We start from the raw sequence: 19010 nt of genomic DNA on the forward strand, positions 1-19010 counted from the left end.
ATTGGAAACAAACTATCTTCTTCTTCTTTTTTTTAATTGATTTGAAAGAGAGAGTGGAAAGGAGAGGGAGAGGGACAGAGTAAAAGAGAGGGAGAAAGAGAGAAATATTGATGTGAGAGAGAAACATCCACCAGTTACCTGCTGTCTGTGTCCATATGTGCCCAGGGCATGGAACCCACAACCAGGGTATGTACCCTGACCAGGAATCAAACCCACCACCTTCTGTGTCGGGGATGATGCTCTAACCAATAGAGACACACCAGCCAGGGGTGTGGGACAAACTATCTTTTTTTTTTTAAATATATTTTTATTGATTTTTTACAGAGAGGAAGAGAGAGGGATAGAGAGTTAGAAACATTGATGACAGAGAATCATCGATCAGCTGCCTCTTGCACACCCACTACTGGAGATGTGCCCACAACTAAGGTACATGCCCTTGACCGGAATCGAACCTGGATTCGATTTCAGTCCGCAGGCCGACGCTCTATCCACTGAGCCAAATCGATTTTGGCAGGGACAAACTATCTTTAAAAAAAAGAAAGAAATATTATACTGTTTTCCTTATACACAAAAATTACAGCAACATTAATATAGATTGCAAGAGACTTACTTCTTTCCTAGTATAAGAGAAATGAAGGAAATAAAACAAATTAGCTTTGAGCTTAAATGCCCAGCATTCTACCAACTTTTTTTATTTAAAATACATACAGCTAACCTTTGAACAATGTGGGGATTAGAGATACCAACTCCCCTACATGGTTGTAACTCTTGACTCCACAAAAACTTAATTACTAATAGCCTGTTGACTGGAAGCCTTGTAGATAACATAAAAAGTTGGTTAACATATATTTTGTATATTATATGTATTATATACTGTATTCTTACAATAATGTAAGATAGAGAAAAAAATGTTACTAAGAAAATACGTAAGAAAGAGAAAATACATTTACAGGACTGTACTATATTTATAGTCTGTTTACAAAATGAATCATCTGTCAGTACCTACATTGTATTGTCTCGTATGATAGAAGGCACTGTAGATATTAATGTATTACTAACACTAGGCATTAAAAATAAAAAAGATGGAGACATGTAATACTTTCAACAATAAAGAATTATTAAAAAAGAAAAGATAACGTAAAAAGATTCGTGCATTAATAACAAAGAAACAGCAAATATGATTGCTTTATGGTAGATTTGTGCAACTGATACAATTGTTTCACAATAGTAAGGAGATCTCCATAAAATTTTTATACATTTATGTTTTAAAATTCATGCAGTTGAAACCTATATTGTTCAAGGATCAACTATAGATTAATCTAAAATATTGATGAAATATTGTTTTCCAAGTTTCAGTTCAAATCTAGCTTACCACTTAAATGTCTTTTAAAGTATTAATTAATACATCTAAATGCTGGAGACGCTCACATTCTAAATGATTCTGACTATCTCTTCAGAGCTCTCTAAAACAGTGTAAGACTAATACTCAAAGTATTTATTAGCCCAGCAATGGATTTATGATAGCTTAAATTTTTGTTCTATTATTCCTGTACTCTCTTCTCTCCTCATACCTTTCAACTACATTTTTTGTATCTACATGTGTAATAAACAGCATATAAATATAGCTAAATCAATGAGACAACACAGAATAAAAGGGTTTTATATTTTTCATTTCATTACAATTGGATCACAACTTCCATCCAAGAAGAAATTCCTTTGCCAAGGTTCAATTTTTAATTTCTTGCACAAACTCAGACAATTAATAGTTGTTGTTTTTTGCTTACCACATCAAAACAGCAGACTCACAATTCCTATATAATAAAAACCTAATATGCAAATTGACCGACCAGCAGAACGAGTGGGTACTATGATGTGCACTGACCACTAGGGGGCAGATGCTCAACGCAGGAGCTTTCACCAGCCCGCAGGCCCCAGGTCAACCAATGCGGGTGCCAGCAGGGGACCCCTCATTATCCTATGGTTGCTCCAGAGATCAGCCCTTATCGCTGGCCAGGCCTATCGAATTTCATGTACTGGGCCTCTAGTGATATTATTAAAAAATAGCATAGGAATTCTAAATGATGTGGGATAACTTGTTGAAAACCTTTTTACAACAAGTACTTGTGAAAGATAACATATCAGCAAAAATGATGGTGTAAAACTTCTGAAAATCTCACCTCTGTAATTTTTACACTGGTAAAAATTGCGAGGATCTACAATTTCTAAACTGTGGGAGTTAATCAAAGGCTAAAAGTAATCCAAATAATGTTTATTAAAAGAAAATTGGCTAAATCTTAGTAAAAAGAATGGGTTTTGTGGTGTTTTCTAACTTGCCCTCCCACTCTCCGAAGCTCTGTAGTAGCCTTAAAAGCCAACAGTGAAATCACAGTGAAAACCAGCAGCCTGGAAGCCACGAGAGGTGGCAGAAGAGGGCTTATGCTCCTTCAAAGCCCCATTCTCAGAGAATTGTCATATAACCTGTCTGGTGGTTCCCTGGAAGACCTCACTTACAAGACTATCTTTATTTGATCTGAATTGGAATTTGCCCGGTAGAAAAAGCCTAATAAAGACAGTCCTCGAGTTGCATCGCCAGATTTGACATAAGTAGTTTCATGGTTATGTCATCATCTCCCATTTATTTATTAATACATTAAAAAAAAAAAGCCTGTCATTTCGACATACGGTATTTTCCGGCGTATAAGACGACCCCCTAATTTTACAGTTAAAATATAGGTTTAGGCCTATATTAGCTGTATAAGACTACCCCCCACTTCCGAGGCAACACCAGTTCTTTTTTTAATAGACCGCCTCTCTGACTCTGGCTAATCTGAGCAGGCTTTTTACTAGAACACAGTGTAGCTTCGGGTACAGAACATGTATAATTTGCATGCATAAAAAGCCTGCTTGGATTGGCTGAGTTAAGAGAGGCGGTCTATTAAAAAAAGAATTGGTGTTGCCTCAGAAGTGGGGGGTAGTCTTATACAGCGAATATAGGCCAAAACCTATGTTTTAGCTGTAAAATTAGGGGGTCGTCTTATACGCCGGAAAATATGGGTATGTACATATGTGCTTTATGTTTTTTATTATTTATTTACCATAAGTAAAGGTCAGGAATTACCTTTCTTTTAATTTTTTTATTTTTTTTTATTACTGTTTCACTACATTACTGCTGTGTATATTACCATGTGAGTGACGTAGGTGCTTGTGTAGGTGGGTTCTGACTTACATTGCACCGGATCTCCTATGTAACCCAAGGACCTACTGCATCTAGGGATGTTTGTTGAAAACAATTATAAGCAATTGTTAACACTGTGGTTATCCCTGAGGCAGTAAATAATAGTTGGGGCAAACAATAAGCTAACTAAAAAGTTTCAAAGAAAAAGCTGAGGAATAAGTTAGATGTCCACAGGGGCTTTGAAAAGTTCTAAGTATTCCCAGGAATGCGAAAGGTTACACACATGGCCATGGCTATTCACATGCTCAAGAAAAGAACTGAGAGGATCTCTTCTCTGTCTGACCTTGGGCTCGGTGCAAGCAGGAAGTGAAGTGTCAACTGCCTGGTGGAGAATTAGGTGAGACCCAACAGCAGAAAGAGCCCTTCGGCAAAGACGACTTATTGGTTCTAGGCACTTATGGAAATCTCTGCCCAATCATTATCTGAGCACTAATCTAACTAAGCAGAGACTTCAATGGACACTTACAAAAGGAATATAGGCTTCACAAAATTAGTTTAAAAAAGTAAATAACACCAAACAGCAGCAAAAACACACTTTGATTTCAAGTTACCATATTATTTAAAATGTCCAATTTTCAACAAAAAATTGAGACATGCAAAAAATGAAAAAGTAGTTTTTTCCATACGCAGGAAAAAAAAAAGTAGATAATATAGTACCTGTCCCCAAGGAACCCAGATATTGGACTTACTAAAAAAGGCATTAAATCAAGCTATTTTAAATATGTTCAAAAAAATAAAAAAGTTATGTCTACAGAACTAAATAAAAGTATGAGAATGCCTCACAAATAGAGATTCTCTGCAAACAGATATGTTAATATTTAAAAAGAATCAAATAGAAATTATGGAGTTAAAAAGTACAATAACTGAAATAAAAATTTCAAGAGCAGATTAGAGCAGGCAGAAGAAAGAATTAGCAGACTTAGGTACCCAGTTTGAGGAATAGAAAAAATAAAGAAAAATGAACAGCGTTTTAGAAAGCAATGGGACACCATCAAATGAGCATAATGAGAGCCCCAGATGGAGCAGGGAGAAAGAGGCAGAAAGAATATTTGAAGAAGCGATGACCAAATATTTACCAAATTTATCTAAACATTCAACAAGCTCAATGAACTCCAAAGTGGCGAGTCAAATGGACTCATACCTAAAAACATCATAATTAAGCTATGGAAAGACAGAGACAAAAAGAGAATCTTGAAAGCAAAACAAAATTTAGATACTCTCCTGAAGGTTGTCTGCAAATGTATCAGAGGGAAAGTGTGGTTTTAAGATGAGACTTCCGAATCTTAGTTCTGTCATGTACCCCTTTGGAGGTGAATCAGTTGAATATATATATTTTTTTGTTTTCTTTTTAAATATTATTTTTATTGGTTTAGAGCACATGTGTCAAACACAAGGCCCGCGGGCCAAATCCAGCCCGCCAGGCCTTGCAATGTGGCCCGCACCGGGCTGTCATCACTGCACTCCGCTGTCAGTTTATGACATTGTCAGTTTATGACTGTTCAGTAAACCATTCGGCCCGCAATTTAGGCTGGATTTTAGATTTTGGCCCCTTCTCTGATTGAGTTCGACACCCCTAGTTTAGAGAGAAAGGGAGAAGAGAAACATCGATGAAAAAGAAATATCGTTTGGCTGCCTCCTGCCTGCCCCCTACTGGGGATCGAGCCTGCAACCTGGGCATGTGCCCTGACCAGGAATCAAACCTGCAATCTCTTCGTGCATGGTATGATGCTCAACCAACTGAGCAACACTGGCCAGGGAGTTGAGTATAGATTTGATATAACTCATAGGGGATAGTTTTTCTCCCTTTGGGGCTAACAATCAACCAAATTCTCCAACCCAGTTGAATGTTTGGTCTCTTACATTACTTTCAAAGCAGCAAAAGATTAAAAACCAAATAACAAATTCTCTTTTGCAGAAAAAAAAAAAGTATCAGTTGATGAGTGATTATGGCTTTTATGTAAGAATGTTCTTTCAGGTACTCGAATAAAAGGCTCAACTTACCTAAATTAACTGATTAAGAGTTTCTTAAGAGCTATTACTTTTTGTAGCTCACTCACAAAAAAATACTAAAACATAGTGATATTTAAATTAAAAAAAAGTAAATAAAGAAAAAATTTTAATCTCAATAACAGATCTAAAGTACAAATTTGACTTATTTCCCTCTCTTTTCCTTAATTTAAATCAAGGATAAGTACTAAGATAGTCATACTTTTTCTCTTAGTATTAGAAATGAGGGTAACCATAAGGTTCCTGATTTATTTCTCTTCTTTAAAGCTCACTGGTATACTAACTCTCTCCAAACACTGTAACTGCTTTTTGCATTTCTATATTGCCATCATATTGAATTATAACAAATCAATTTGGAAATACAATGGAAGAGTAATAACAGAATACATGCTCAAATTCCTATCATTTTCTTATTTTTAGAGCATTACATCATAAAAATTCAAACTGGAAGATAACTGAATAGTTTTTATCCTTATTCCTCAGATAATGATGCCCAGGGAGAGAAAAAAAAAAAAAAAAGGTGAGAATAAAATATTTTACTCAAGATTAGGCAAATAAAACTACAGTTGACTTTTGAAAACACAAGTTTGAACTGCCTGCTGCCACTTACTAGTATATGTGGATTTTTTTTTCAGTAAACACCTGTACTGTTTTTGATCCCCGTTTGGGATTCTGCAGATGCAGAGGGCCAACTGTATGCATTGATCTATATCATTTTTATAGGGGACTTGAGTATCCTCAGATTTTGATATGTGCATGGGGACCTGGAACTAGTACCGAGGTACAACTTAAATATTGGGTAAATAAAAATTACATGTGAACTCTTGACTGCATGGAGTTGGGAGTGTGGGTTGGTATTTAAGGGCCAACTGTATAACAATTTCAAAACACCAAATATAAACTAATGAATAACAATATTGGACCTAATGCCCATGGCAGAGAAAAGCTTTTCTGATTGAACTCTAGTTTCCATGATATATATTCACAGATTTCCCCAAACTAACCTGTGATGATAAGACATTCATTGTGATCCAGCACCTCAGTGAAGAGCCGGGAAACAATCAGCTCGGGGTTGATTAAAAAGCGGATTTCTTCTTGTACAAGTCCTGCACTGGTCACACCACCTCCAACAAAACGGTTTGCAAAATCCACCTATTTGGAAAAATTTGGCATGTTAAATGATCTAAAATATCTACATATATGATACACAAGTATACCACCTCTAACCTCTAATCTTGCTTTCCTTTCCTATATAAATCAACCCCAAGTTAGTAATCTTTTCAGGAAGAATAGGTTGTGGTTAGCTGCACTCTTTCCATCTCACTGCAGTTAACATCTCTGCATATTTCTTTAGATCCAAAATCTTAAAAGGAACCTAGAAAATGGAGCTTTTATGCAATAGACTCAATGTAATTATATGAACTTTCGTTTATAAACCTTTTGTGTTCCAAGGATCACAAATCAAGAAAGGTTTTATTTGGAAAGTTCTCAAGATCATTTCCCTACCATTCACTACTCAATTTCCATTTATGTATTTCATAGACTTTAATAAGAACTATACCTTTCTTATATTATATGGCAATCAAAAACTTGTTCTTAAAGAACTTTAAAGTTCAGTAATTGACCTTTTTGGGGTAAACTTTCCTTCTATGGACGAATAAAGGGATAGGAACTTTGCCCTTCTAAATTCAGTTGCAAACTCCCAACTACATGAACATTACAAACTATTTTTTTTTAATATACCTAAGAAAGTAAATGAAGAACAAAACCTAGTTTAACAATAAAGATTCAACAAAATATTTCCAACTTAAAACTATACATAAGCTTTCTGTGGAATACTAAGATTGGATCCTCAAGCTCCTGTTAATAATGATGATTATACAATCCTGAAGAGAAAGCAAACTCAACTTGCCATCATTAATTGTCTGTCTTAAACTTACTAAGCACTCCACAATGGCACACAATGCTAGGAATTATGGGGAAACATGCAAGAAATGGATTCCAAATTTGCCTTAGATTACTCTATTTGAGGAGTTATATTAGACACTTATATACAACTATGCACATACATAACCATACCCATACAAAAAACAACAACAAAAAAAACAACAACACACACCCAGAATTCAGTAAGTAGTAAGAGAGGCTGATATACTGTGTAGGAAAACCACACCTCTGTATCTCCCCTTTAACTTCACACCGCTACCAAACTCACTACACTTATGACACCAAATGTGTTGTATTCGACACATCAAGCAATTCTTTGACACCATCTAAGTGTCCTATAATTTAATTCAGTTCTGACACTATCTGCCTGGTATCAGCATCAGATTCCAAAAGCTAAGAGTTCAGGCCCACAAGAATGCCCAACTTCAGATGCCAATTTCAAGTCCTAACTTCTAGTTATATATATGTAGATAATTTTAATTAAACTAGTCAATTGATTAGAATTAGTTACCTACTACATAATGAGGTCTTTATGCACTGGGTGATTTATGGCTTAAACTGTTCAATTCAACAAACAATGACTGAATCTTGTGCTGGAATCATGGGATGCAAAGAGGAGTAGAGGAGTAAGACAGTTTTACAGCATTTACAATCTAGCCAGGAGTTAGGCACATAAGCAGAATTAGAGAATAATTATTAAAGAACTTATTAGCACTAAATTGATACTGCCTAAATAATCTATCTATCTATCTATCTATCTATCTATCTATCTATCTATCTATCAATCAAAGCCTTAGCTACCATTACAACTGAACAACCAAAACGACCAGTTACTATGATGTGTACTGACCACCAGGGGGCAGACGCTCAATGCAGAAGCTGCCCCCTGGTGGTCAGTGTGCTCCCACAGCAGGAATGCCGCTCAGCCAGAAGCCAGGTTCATGGCTGGCAAGTGCAGCTGTAGAGGTGGGAGCCTCTCCCGCCTCTGGCAGGGCAGCTGGGGCAGGTGCAGTGGGGCGGGACAAGCTGCAGCGGAGCTGTGCCCAGCCCCAGCTGGGCTCCTCCCCAGCTGCCTGCCACTTTGACACTGCTACATTCCTCAGGAGGATGTTGGACTGCTGGGTTTTGGCCCTATTGCAAGAGGGCACAGCCAGGCTGAGGGACCCCACTGGTGCACAATCCCAGGCACTGGGCCTCTAGTAAATGAAATAAAATGAGAGCATGGGAAGGACGATAGAGAGCATTTATAAGAGGACATGTCACTCAATCTGGATTTTGCTGACTTTCAGGCTGTCTGAGGAGAATGGAAGCAGACTCCTCATGCCTGTTTGTAATGTAGAGTATGGAGAGGGTTAGAGTATGGTGATGAAGTAATCTGGGGTCCAGGAAATTTTTACTTTATTCTGAAGGTTCTAGGAATGATTCTATAAAAGTAACAATGAAGAACCTAGACTTTAGGAAGATAATTCAGGGTTGAGTTTAAAGAATAAACCAAAATAGTATAAAATTAAAAATGGAAGCTGATTAGGTGACTACTGGATAGTTTATACATGCCATATTAGTTCCTCAAATAGGTCAGTGGGAAAGAAAGTGAAGGAAAGAGAGATGCAGCAAAGAAAAAAAATGAACAGTACTTAAAAATTAAGAGACTAAGTATAATGGTTATCATAAATAAAAATAAGAAATAATAATGTTTGAGATTAGCAAAGTTAATTTTTACTATTAATTTTTACTGGAACAAGGTAAATAATCAAAATAGAAAGATAAGCTCTACCCAACTTATATACTACTTGGTAATGATAAATAAAATACATCCCATGTACATGCTATAATAAAAGGCCAACATTTATTACTTGATAGTTATGCACACAAATAAATACACCAAATTCAATATGCCTCTGAAAGCAGGAGGAGTCTTTTAGAAAATCAAAGTTTCTACTACATAAAAAGTTCCTAAAAAAAGGCTACTGCAGGTGAGAAACTGGTTCCAGTACATGAAAACAGCATGTGAGTGCTTCTTTATTTTTAGTCAGTCATTTTCCAACTCACTTTAAAGCTACTTGTTCAGATTACTCAGTTTCTGAATTATAACTTGATGAAAAGAGAGAAATGATAACACTCCTTAGAGGTTTCGTTGCTGTTGCCATTCAGCATAATGTAATTCATACGCTACACAAGAAGCTTTGTGGCACTGCAATACAATATTCCCTGACCTCCTGGGGATACATGGCACAAGGAGGGAGCACAGTTAATAGAAGCCTTTATGGTATTCTTTTAATCTACTGAGGTTTCACATTTCTTCTATAACATGTTCCAGGAAAGTGGGGAGAATCTCAACCTTGAATGTTGTTAAATAATTCCTTGTTGAGTTGTACTGTAATGAAAGGTCAGCATTCCTGCAGTGCTAACTAGCAGGAGCTTTGTTGATTTTTGTGTGTATTAATACTCCCTCAGTTAATACAAGACTTTAATGTAGGAAAGAACGTCATCAAGATGAAAATGTGGGAAAAAGTGATATTCATCTAAAACAAATTTTAAACATATTTAAAAATTATTGTTTTAAATAAAAAGGTACTGATTAAGTAAAAATTTAAAACAAACTTTAAGTATAAGACAAATATTAATCCAGTTATCCTAAGCATTTTTATTATCTCAAACTCGAGACCCAGTGCACGAATTTGTGCACAGGTGGTCCTTGGCCTGGCCAGCAATCAGGGCCATCTTGCCCAGTCCTGATTTGGGCCGGCCAGCTGGGGAGAGGGACCACGGGAGGTTGGCCAGTGAGGGGAAGGGGGAGGGATGGAAGGAAGTTGGCTATGGGAGCACAATGACCACCAGGGGGCAGCCCCTGCATTGAGCATTTGCCCCCTGGAGGTCAGTGCATGTCATAGCAACTGGTCAATCAGTCATTTAGGCTTTTTTTTTTTTTAGGCTTTTATATATATAGATAATCACTGGGAGGAGGTGATTTAAAAGAAAACATAGCTTGCCTTTTTGAAGATTTAAATTACAAACATATCAAATTAAAGGCAACACTAAAAAGAATCTGTATCATTAGGCATTTAGAGTCCAATGTAAACCAGTTCAGTCATTTTACATTGTCTTTAGTTTTGCCCCAATATAGGGAAGGGGAGGGGGGGGGAAAGTAGGTTTACAGTTGTGAGTACTCAAAATAGGATTTATTCTTATATTATTATTTGTTAACTAGAGGCCCGGTGCACAGATTTGTGCACTGGTAGGGTCCCTTGGCATGGCCTGTGGGGATTGGGCTGAAACTGGCAGTCCAAATGCTGCCTGCCATTCCTTCTCATCCAGGTCCTGCTGCACCTGCCATGGGCTTGTCCCCAGTCAGTCCCTTTGGGGAGAGGCTCATGTAGCTACAGCACATGCTCACCAACCCATGAGCCCTGCATCTGGCACCCATTGGTCAGTTGAGCGGCGCTCCTGCTATGGGAGCACACTGTCCATCAGGGGGCAGCTCCTGCGTTGAGCATCTGCGCTTTGGTGATCAGTGTGCATCATAGTGACCAGTTGACCAGTTGTTCAGTCACTTTGGCTTTTATGTATATAGATTATTATATTATTTTTCATACAAACAACTGCAAACCTACTTTTGTCCCACTGTGTAAATGCATCAAATAAGGACTGAAGAAGAAAAATCAGCCATTCCTACAATGAGACGATGTACAAAATTCTTTCAGAGAAAACTGATATTACAATGCTTTTATAAATGGGATAAGAACAAAAATCACTAACATTTTCTCTTAATAGTGATTGTAAGTAAAAATCACTTTAAAGCAAAGGAAAACAGGTATTCAGGTTAGGTTATATCAATTTAAAGCTAGGTACACAGTGTTTTACTTGTTGACACCTTTTCTCAAAAATATTTTTTTAAAATAAAGGCAGTAACACAAATTAATAACAAAGATTGAGAGAGGGACAAAATTACCTGCTCTACAACAGGAAAAAGACAGCAAGATCTACAACAGGGAAAAGTCAGCAAGCATATTTGGTTCACGTGCCTAAGATGATTACATATGGGAGAAAGGACTTCCTTATCAATCAGTTTTAGACATCTGTCTCCTAGACCTGAACAAGGTTTGTGGCAGAAAAACATCTCAAGCTGGTCATCATTTAGGGCAGAACAAGAGCCTTTAAAAACAAAACAAAACCATCCTGTGACAGCTTGTCAAGCTCATATCCTGGGAACTTCATCCCCTGTCAATCTGCAATCTATGCCTGAACCAAGAGGTCTGATGTTGTCCAGATCCTGGGGTTTACTGTCAAAGGCTTTTTAAAAACAGGCTCATGTAAGAAACAGAGAACGTACACTGGCAAGTAACAATATTACCACAGCTGTCAAGATGATCTGTTTGGTGTTTTTCTCCATTCTGCTATCGTGCTTCTTTGCATTAAAGTAGCGTATTAGATAAATAAACAGCTTTCAAACTCTTTTTGCTGTCAGAAGCTTGACAAAAGTCCCAAACACAAGCATGCTGCTGGGATTCACCCACCTGTAGCATGCCTTGACCATTTCCTTCTATGGTACCTTCATAAGTGACATGCAGTCGAGTCAGAGGTTTTTCACATCTACAATGAAAAAAAATTCCCTTATTTATTTTTTAATGATAGTTATTTACTACAGAAAAATTTTTTAATTTAAATTATCTATTAAAGACAGAAACAGATGTCTACTGTTAACATTCTTGGTATAGAAACAAATATTTTCTAATTCAAATATATAAATATACATTTTTAAATTAAAATAATATACTTTTTTGAAACCTATTATTCCCTACAAAATATCAAAATCTTTCCTCTTTAAGAGTTGAAAAGCTTAAAATATAAAAGAATTAAGATCTATAAAATTTCATTATTATCCTAGACTTGACAACCTAATAAAAAAATAAAGAAAAATTTGATAATAAATCACATATGATTCTCAGATGGGCTCTATTTTCACTAGTTTGATAACCATATGTGTGTGTGGGGATATGTCTTGATGAAAATATATGCCACAGAATATCTTATTTATAGTATTTTTATATTAACAAAATTGACAGATGAACCTACTACCTGTAAGTCACAATTATTTTCTTTCATTTCCATACACCATGGTCACCGAGGAGTTTATGAAGTTCAGGACACACTACACCTTAGCATATTCAATATTTTAAGCAGAAGAGGTTTGAGAAAACAGCAGAAGCAAGGTCACTTGAACCTCCCTTCTTCCCTGAAACAGGCTATGAAGCCTGTTTCATGTGAGAGGTACCCTCCTTATACCCAGAGGAAAATAGCATCCTTATCTTCAAACACAAAGGGATCCCAAAAAGAATCCTAACTAAGACAGAGGCATGGTGACTCCCCTAGTTTACTGTAAAAGCCTCCTATTCCTCAATCTATCCATGACTGTCTACTCTCCATCAAACCTAGTCTGAAAGTACAGACGTCTATTTCTTTAGGTCTTCCTTTCCTTATGAAGACTCCCATGTCATGTAACCTTATATAAAATAAATCTGTATGCTATTCTCCTGTTAATCTGTCTTGGTCAGTTTAATTTTCAGACCCAGTTAAAAGATCTTAAGAGACTTAAAGAAAAACTTTTTTCTTCAATTCCATTTCATTATTTCAATGATGACAGTTACCCTATTAGTTATTACTATAAATTATAATAGAATGTAAAAGAAGAAATCCAAGCCCCTAACTTGTATAAGGATGGCATTAATTTGGAGGGGGGGGGGGAGGGGAGAGAAGGGAAATTACATATATCCTATCTAATAAAAGAGCAATATGCAAATTTGACCATACCTCCGCTACATCCACAAGCCATGCTCACCAGCCAATCAGAAGTGAATATGCAAATAAACCCAACCAAGATGACTGAGGCCACACAGAGCAGGAGGGAGGCTTGGGTTTCCCTGGCGATGGAGGAAGCCAAGCTTTACACCTGCCCTTGCCGGCCCAAGCCTCTGCTTAAGGCAACAAAGTTTCAATTATAGAAGGTAAATAAATCCCAACAGAAATGGCTGTGGTCCTAGAGCGAGCAGAAGGTTTGACTCCATTCCAGGCTACAAAGTTTCAATTGTAGAAGATAAATAAATCCCAGATACCAGGGCCTCTGCTTGGGTTGCCAGGGGACGTAGCCAGCCTGCAAGCCATCACAGGCCCCTCTCCCAGGCCACCCCACGCCCCTAGGGAACCCTCACCCTGATCTGCGACACCCTTCAGGGCAACCAGCTGGCCCCGACCCATGCACCAGGCCTCTATCCTATCTAATAAAAGAGTAATATGCAGATTGACCATCACTCCAACACACAAGATGGCTGCCCCCTTGTGGTCAAAGATCCTGCCCCATACGGACACAAGATGGCCACTACAGGATGGCCAGCATTTGGGAGGGACAAGGTCTGCAGGAAAGGGCAGTTGAGGGGAACCCAGGCCTGCAGGGGAGAGCAGTTGGGGAGGACCAGGCCTGCAGAGGTGGGCAGTTAGGAGTGACCAGGCCTGCAAGGAAGGGCAGTTAGGGGCAAATAGGGTGGCAAGGGAGCATTTAGGCATCATTCAGGCTGGCATGGGAGACATTAGGGGTGATCAGGCTAGCAGGCAAAAGCAGTTAGGGGCAATCAGGAAGGCAGGCAGGCAAGAAGTTGGGAGCCAACAGTCCTGGATTGTGAGAGGGATGTCTGACTGCCCACTTAGGCCTGATCCCACCTGGTCGCTCCCACCGGGATTGGGCCTAAACGGGCAGTCGGGCATCCCTCAAGGATGGATGGAGTGCAGGCTGGGCTGAGGGCTCCCCCCTCCCCCTTGCATGAACTTTGTGCACCAGGCTTCTAGTCCTATATAATAAAAGGCTAATATGCAAATTGACCAAACGGCGTAATGACCATTGCTATGATATGCACTGATCACCAGGGGGAAGATGCTCAATGCATGAGCTGCCCCCTGGTGGTCAGTACACGCCCATGGTGGGAGTGCTGCTCAGCCAGAAGCCAGGCTCACGGCTGGTGAGCACACCAGTGACGGGGCCTCTTCAGCCTCTTCGGCAGTGCTAAGGATATCTGACCCACCTCTTCGGCAGGGGGAGTGGGCCTAAGCCATCAGACATCCCCCAAGGGCTCCTGGATTGTGAGAGGGTGCAGGCTGGGCTGAGAGACAACCCCTTCCCCCAGTGAGTGCCCAAATTTCGTGCATCAGGCCTCTAGTATCCTATATAATAAAAGGCTAATATGCAAATCAATCGAATGGCAGAACAACCAGTCACTATGATGCGCACTGATCACCAGGTGGCAGAAACTCAATGCAGGAGCTGACCCCTGGTAGTCAGTGCACTCCCACAGGGGGAGCAATGCTCAGCTACAAGACAGGCTCAAGGCTGGCAAGAGTAGCAGCAGTGGCAGGAGCCTCTCCTGCCTCTGCGGCAGCGCTAAGGATGTCCAGGAAGTGGGCCTAAGCCCTCAGTCAGACATCCTCTGAGGGCTCCTGGACTGCGAGAGGGTGCAGACCAGGCTGAGGGACCCCCCTTTCGGAGGGCATAAATTTTGTGCACTGGGCCTCTAGTATATATATAATTGTTGTCAATCCTCACCTGAGGATAATTTTTCCTATTGATTTTTAGAGAGAAAAAGGGAAGTAGGGAGGGATGGGGGGAGGGTGGGAAAGAAAGAGAAAGGAAGGTAGAGATAGAGAAACATTGGAGAGAGACACATTGGTTGGTTGCCTCGCGTATTGTGCCTGGACTGGGGCCAGAGATTGAACCTGCAACCCAGGTATGTGCCCTTGAGAGGGAATCGAACCCACACGAATCCTTGGGTATGCAAGCCAATGTTCTAAGCCACACTGGCCAAGGCAACAATTATATATTTTTAAAAACAGTTTAGCTGAGGAAGCACTATTTACTTACAGTGATTTGCTTTTTTCCTGATTTCAATGAGTCCAAGTATACCCTGTTTCCCCGAAAATAAGACAGTGTCTTATATTAATTTTTGCTCCCAAAGATGCGCTAGGTCTTATTTTCAGGGGATGTCTTATTTTTCCATGAAGAAGAATACGGTACACATTTATTGTTAAATGAAAATAAAGGAAATTTATTACCTGTATACTGTACGGTAGTACAGTAGTTGTCAACACAAACCAGACAAACTGTGAATCCTACAGTATCAAGAATTTACTCATGCCGAAACCAGTTTGGCTCAATGGATAGAGCGTCGGCTTGGGGACTGAAGGGACATGTCAAGGGAATGTACCTTGGTTGCGGGCATATCCCCAGTAGGGGGTGTGCAAGAGGCAGCTGAGCGATGACTCTCTCTCATCGATGTTTCTAACTATCTCTCTCTCTTCCTCTCTGTACAAAATCAATAAAATATATATTAAAAAAAAGAAAAGAAAAAGAATTTACTCATTTTTATTCAATGACAATCATGTCATCATCTTCTGGAACATCATCATAACAATCCAATTCCTGAATTTCCTGGTGAATTTCTTGTGTCTCCATTTCTTTCAGAATCAGTGGACCAAATCTCTCATGTTTAGCAATAGCATTCTGAGACAGAGCCTGGCGGCCTTATTTTCGGGGGATGCCTTATATTTCACTCAGAAGGAAACCTGTAAGTAGGTCTTATTTTCGGAGGATGTCTTATTTTCGGGGAAACACGGTATTTCAGACTGATACCCTTAAACTCAGAAGGTAATTCAATATATGTTCTGCTATAAAAGTTTAATTTGTATTAACTCATTTAATCCTCACAACCCTATCACTCCCTCCTTTCACAGATAGGAAAACAAAGCACAGAAAGCAGTCAAGTTACCTGCCCAAGGCTAGTAAATGAAGCAATAAAGATTTAAATTCAGGTAGCCTAAATCAATAGTTCAAGCTCTTAACTGGTATGCAATACTTTTAGAATAAATTACATTATAAACCTCTAGTAAAAATTGTATTATAAGTTTGACTTTTTAACTTCTTTTTAGAGGGGGGGGTGTGTGTGTCCCATTTTTCTAGTCATTTTATTCCAAGGGAGATCACCTTTGAGAATACTACTGAAAAGCTAAAAAGAGCACAATCCAGAAACCTCTGGTTTGTCAGTCAGGATTTCAAAACAGAAATCTCAACTCTTGTCAAAGATTCTCTATGACTGAAATTGTCAACTTACAGCACAGTTCTCAATAAAATTATGAAATTGCTAAAAACAGGGGACAGGTTTTGTTTGTTTTTATAATATATATATATTTTATTTTAGAGAGGAAGGGAGAGGGAGAGAGCAATAGGAACATTGATGATGAGAGAGAATCATTGATTAGCTGCCTTCTGCATGCCCCCCTACTGGGGATTGAACCTGCAATCTGGGAGTGTGACTTGACCGAGAATTGAATTATGACTTCCTGGTTCATAGAATGATGCTCAACCACTGAGCAATGCCAGCCAGGCAGATTTTTGTGGTGTTATTGTTTTTTTTTTTAAAGCATTCTTCTAGTTTTTTGTTTTTTTTTTTAAGCAGGTCTCTCCTTCCTTCTAGCCCCAGAAAATTACCCATTTCACTGTTCCAGGAATCAAAGACACAGCCTATTCTGGCTCTCGGTGATTAACTAAGCCTGACTAAGGGATTTACTGATAATGAAAAGGTTAACTACAACATGTCAGAAACTTGGTAATCAGAAAGCCTCTAACTTCCTGGAGCCCATTTAGCCCTTACTCTTGAAATATCAAGAATTCTCATCTCCTCCTCTTCCTTCCTCTATAAGTGAATACACGTTTCTGGTTCTGTGGAGTCTGGGAGATTGATATTAATTATTTTCTCTAACTCACTTATGAAGCAACTAAAACAAAACAGAGAACAAAAAGCTAGAAAGGCTTCCAAGTTAAATGCTGTCTATCTAAGTTAAGGGGAGTATCTTGATCATATTTAGGGGCAAAATTCTCTCACTGACACAACACCTTGCAGATCTCTGCAATTTGACCTGTCCCTTCACTCCCAGATGGTAGTGTATAAATGACTGTACTTTCACATTAGAGTCAAATAAATGACGAATGCAGAGGTGAGCCTGAGCTGAATTAAAAACAAGCTCTCTGAATGACCTATAAAATCTACATGGAAGTGATGTGAACAAAACATCTGTATTCCTATTACAGACTGACTGAAGAGCTAAAAAGAGCAATCCTCTGTACCCTGACCTGGGCAGAGAACATAGCAGATTGCTACTTTTAGTTCTAGGCACTGTATTTTAAGAGGGACCAATGGTCTGGTGATGAGGTCAGCAAACTGTGGCTCACATGCGGCTTCTTGGCCCCTTGAATGTAGCTCTTCCACAAAATACAACGGCCTGGGCGAGTCTATTTTGAAGAAGTGGCATTAGAAAAAGTTTAGAAAATTTGGCTCTCAAAGAAATTTCAATCGTTGTACTGATGATATTTGGCTCTATTGACTAATGAGTTTGCCAACCACTGGTCTGGGGTATGTAAATAGCAGAAATAAAGCATTTAGAATTCATGTTATTTGTGAAATAGATAGAATAAATGAATAAGGTTTGTATGTACCTGTGTGCATTGCTAGAAGTGTGGCGAGACAAGAAAGCATTAAGATACATGAAGGAAGGCTGAATGTTAAAATTAATTTTAGTTATTGTAGCTCTAGAAGAACCAGGAATGGGAAGAGGGGGATTATTGGAAAGACAAACTTTTTTAGTGAATGACAGTATTAGATAATAACACAAGCAGCCAAGTGAGGTGAAGTTATGAACTTCCCACCACTGAAAGTGTCTAGTCTCCATCTGTCATAGATAGTACAGCGTTGACAATATTTTTAGTAGGCCACTTGACCCAATGATTTCCTGGGATAAATTTAATCTCTAATATGCCATTATTCCAAAATGCTGTTCATGTTCTCTTCCTTTCTGGCTCAATTTTGTTTTTGTTTTTCTTCAGGTGTTTGATCTTTTATCCATTTCCCCCTATTAATAATCATCTCAGCTATGCAGTCAGCCTCCTAAAGTAAGTTTCTTTTTCTTTCACCTCACAAACAAACATGTTTGATGAACGAAGACACCATGGGACAGCCACCTAAGCAGATGTGCCTTAAGTTAACTCCCTTAAGAGTCTCTTTCATTATTTATTCCAAACAAAACAATTAAAAACTACAATAAAAGTTACTAGCCCTGCCGAAACTGGTTTGGCTCAGTGGTAGAGCGTCGGTCTGCAGACTGAAAGTTCCCAGGTTTGATTCCGGTCAAGGGCATGTACGTTGGTTGCGGGCACATCCCCGGTAGGGGGTGTGCAAGAGGCAACTGTTTGATGTTTCTCTCTCATTGACGTTTCTAGCTCTCTATCCCTCTCTCTCCTCTCTGTAACAAATCAATAAAATATATTTTTTTAAAAAATTATTAGCCCTGATAGTGTGGCTCAGCTGGCTGGAGCATAGTCTCATGCACCTAAGGGTTGCAGGTTTGATTCCCAGTCAGGGCACATACCCAGGTTGTGGGTTTGATCCCTGTCTGAGTGGGTACGGGAGGCAAGAGATCCTAGGTCCTCTCTCTCTCTTCCTATCCCCTCCTCCCTCTCAAAAATCAATAAAAACATTTCCTCGGGTGAGGATTAAAAAAAAAATTATTAGAATGTAAAAATGAGAAGCACCGGTTAACCAGAATGCAGACTCAAAATATGCATTTAGTATGTCTAGTCATATCCTCATGTGCATTGAAAAAGTCGATACACTCTACTTTAAGTGCTTTGGAGATTTGCTCTAGACTAGGAAATATGCTAACTATTCCAGGACACTAAAAAATTTACAAATTTGATGAACTCAGATTGGTTATTATTCTCCTCAGTATT

The 19010-nt window shown here is 38.8% G+C and overlaps 1 protein-coding gene across 5 annotated transcripts in view; it reads right to left on the reverse strand.

The window, feature by feature from the left end:
- The window catches only part of PARG (poly(ADP-ribose) glycohydrolase), a gene marked incomplete at its 5' end in the record, with an annotated part of 147263 nt that overhangs the window by 33454 nt on the left and 94799 nt on the right, over positions 1–19010 (reverse strand). For all 5 annotated transcript variants that reach the window (XM_084904726.1, XM_084904725.1, XM_084904727.1 and 2 more), the window contains 2 exons: positions 6247–6394; positions 11704–11779. In XM_084904726.1, the coding sequence (XP_084760852.1) occupies positions 6247–6394; positions 11704–11779 (224 nt within the window). The remainder of the gene's footprint in view (positions 1–6246; positions 6395–11703; positions 11780–19010) is intronic.

The sequence above is a fragment of the Pipistrellus hanaki genome, assembly GCF_964339955.1.
Source record: "Pipistrellus hanaki genome assembly, chromosome: 14".
Taxonomy (NCBI): domain Eukaryota; kingdom Metazoa; phylum Chordata; class Mammalia; order Chiroptera; family Vespertilionidae; genus Pipistrellus; species Pipistrellus hanaki.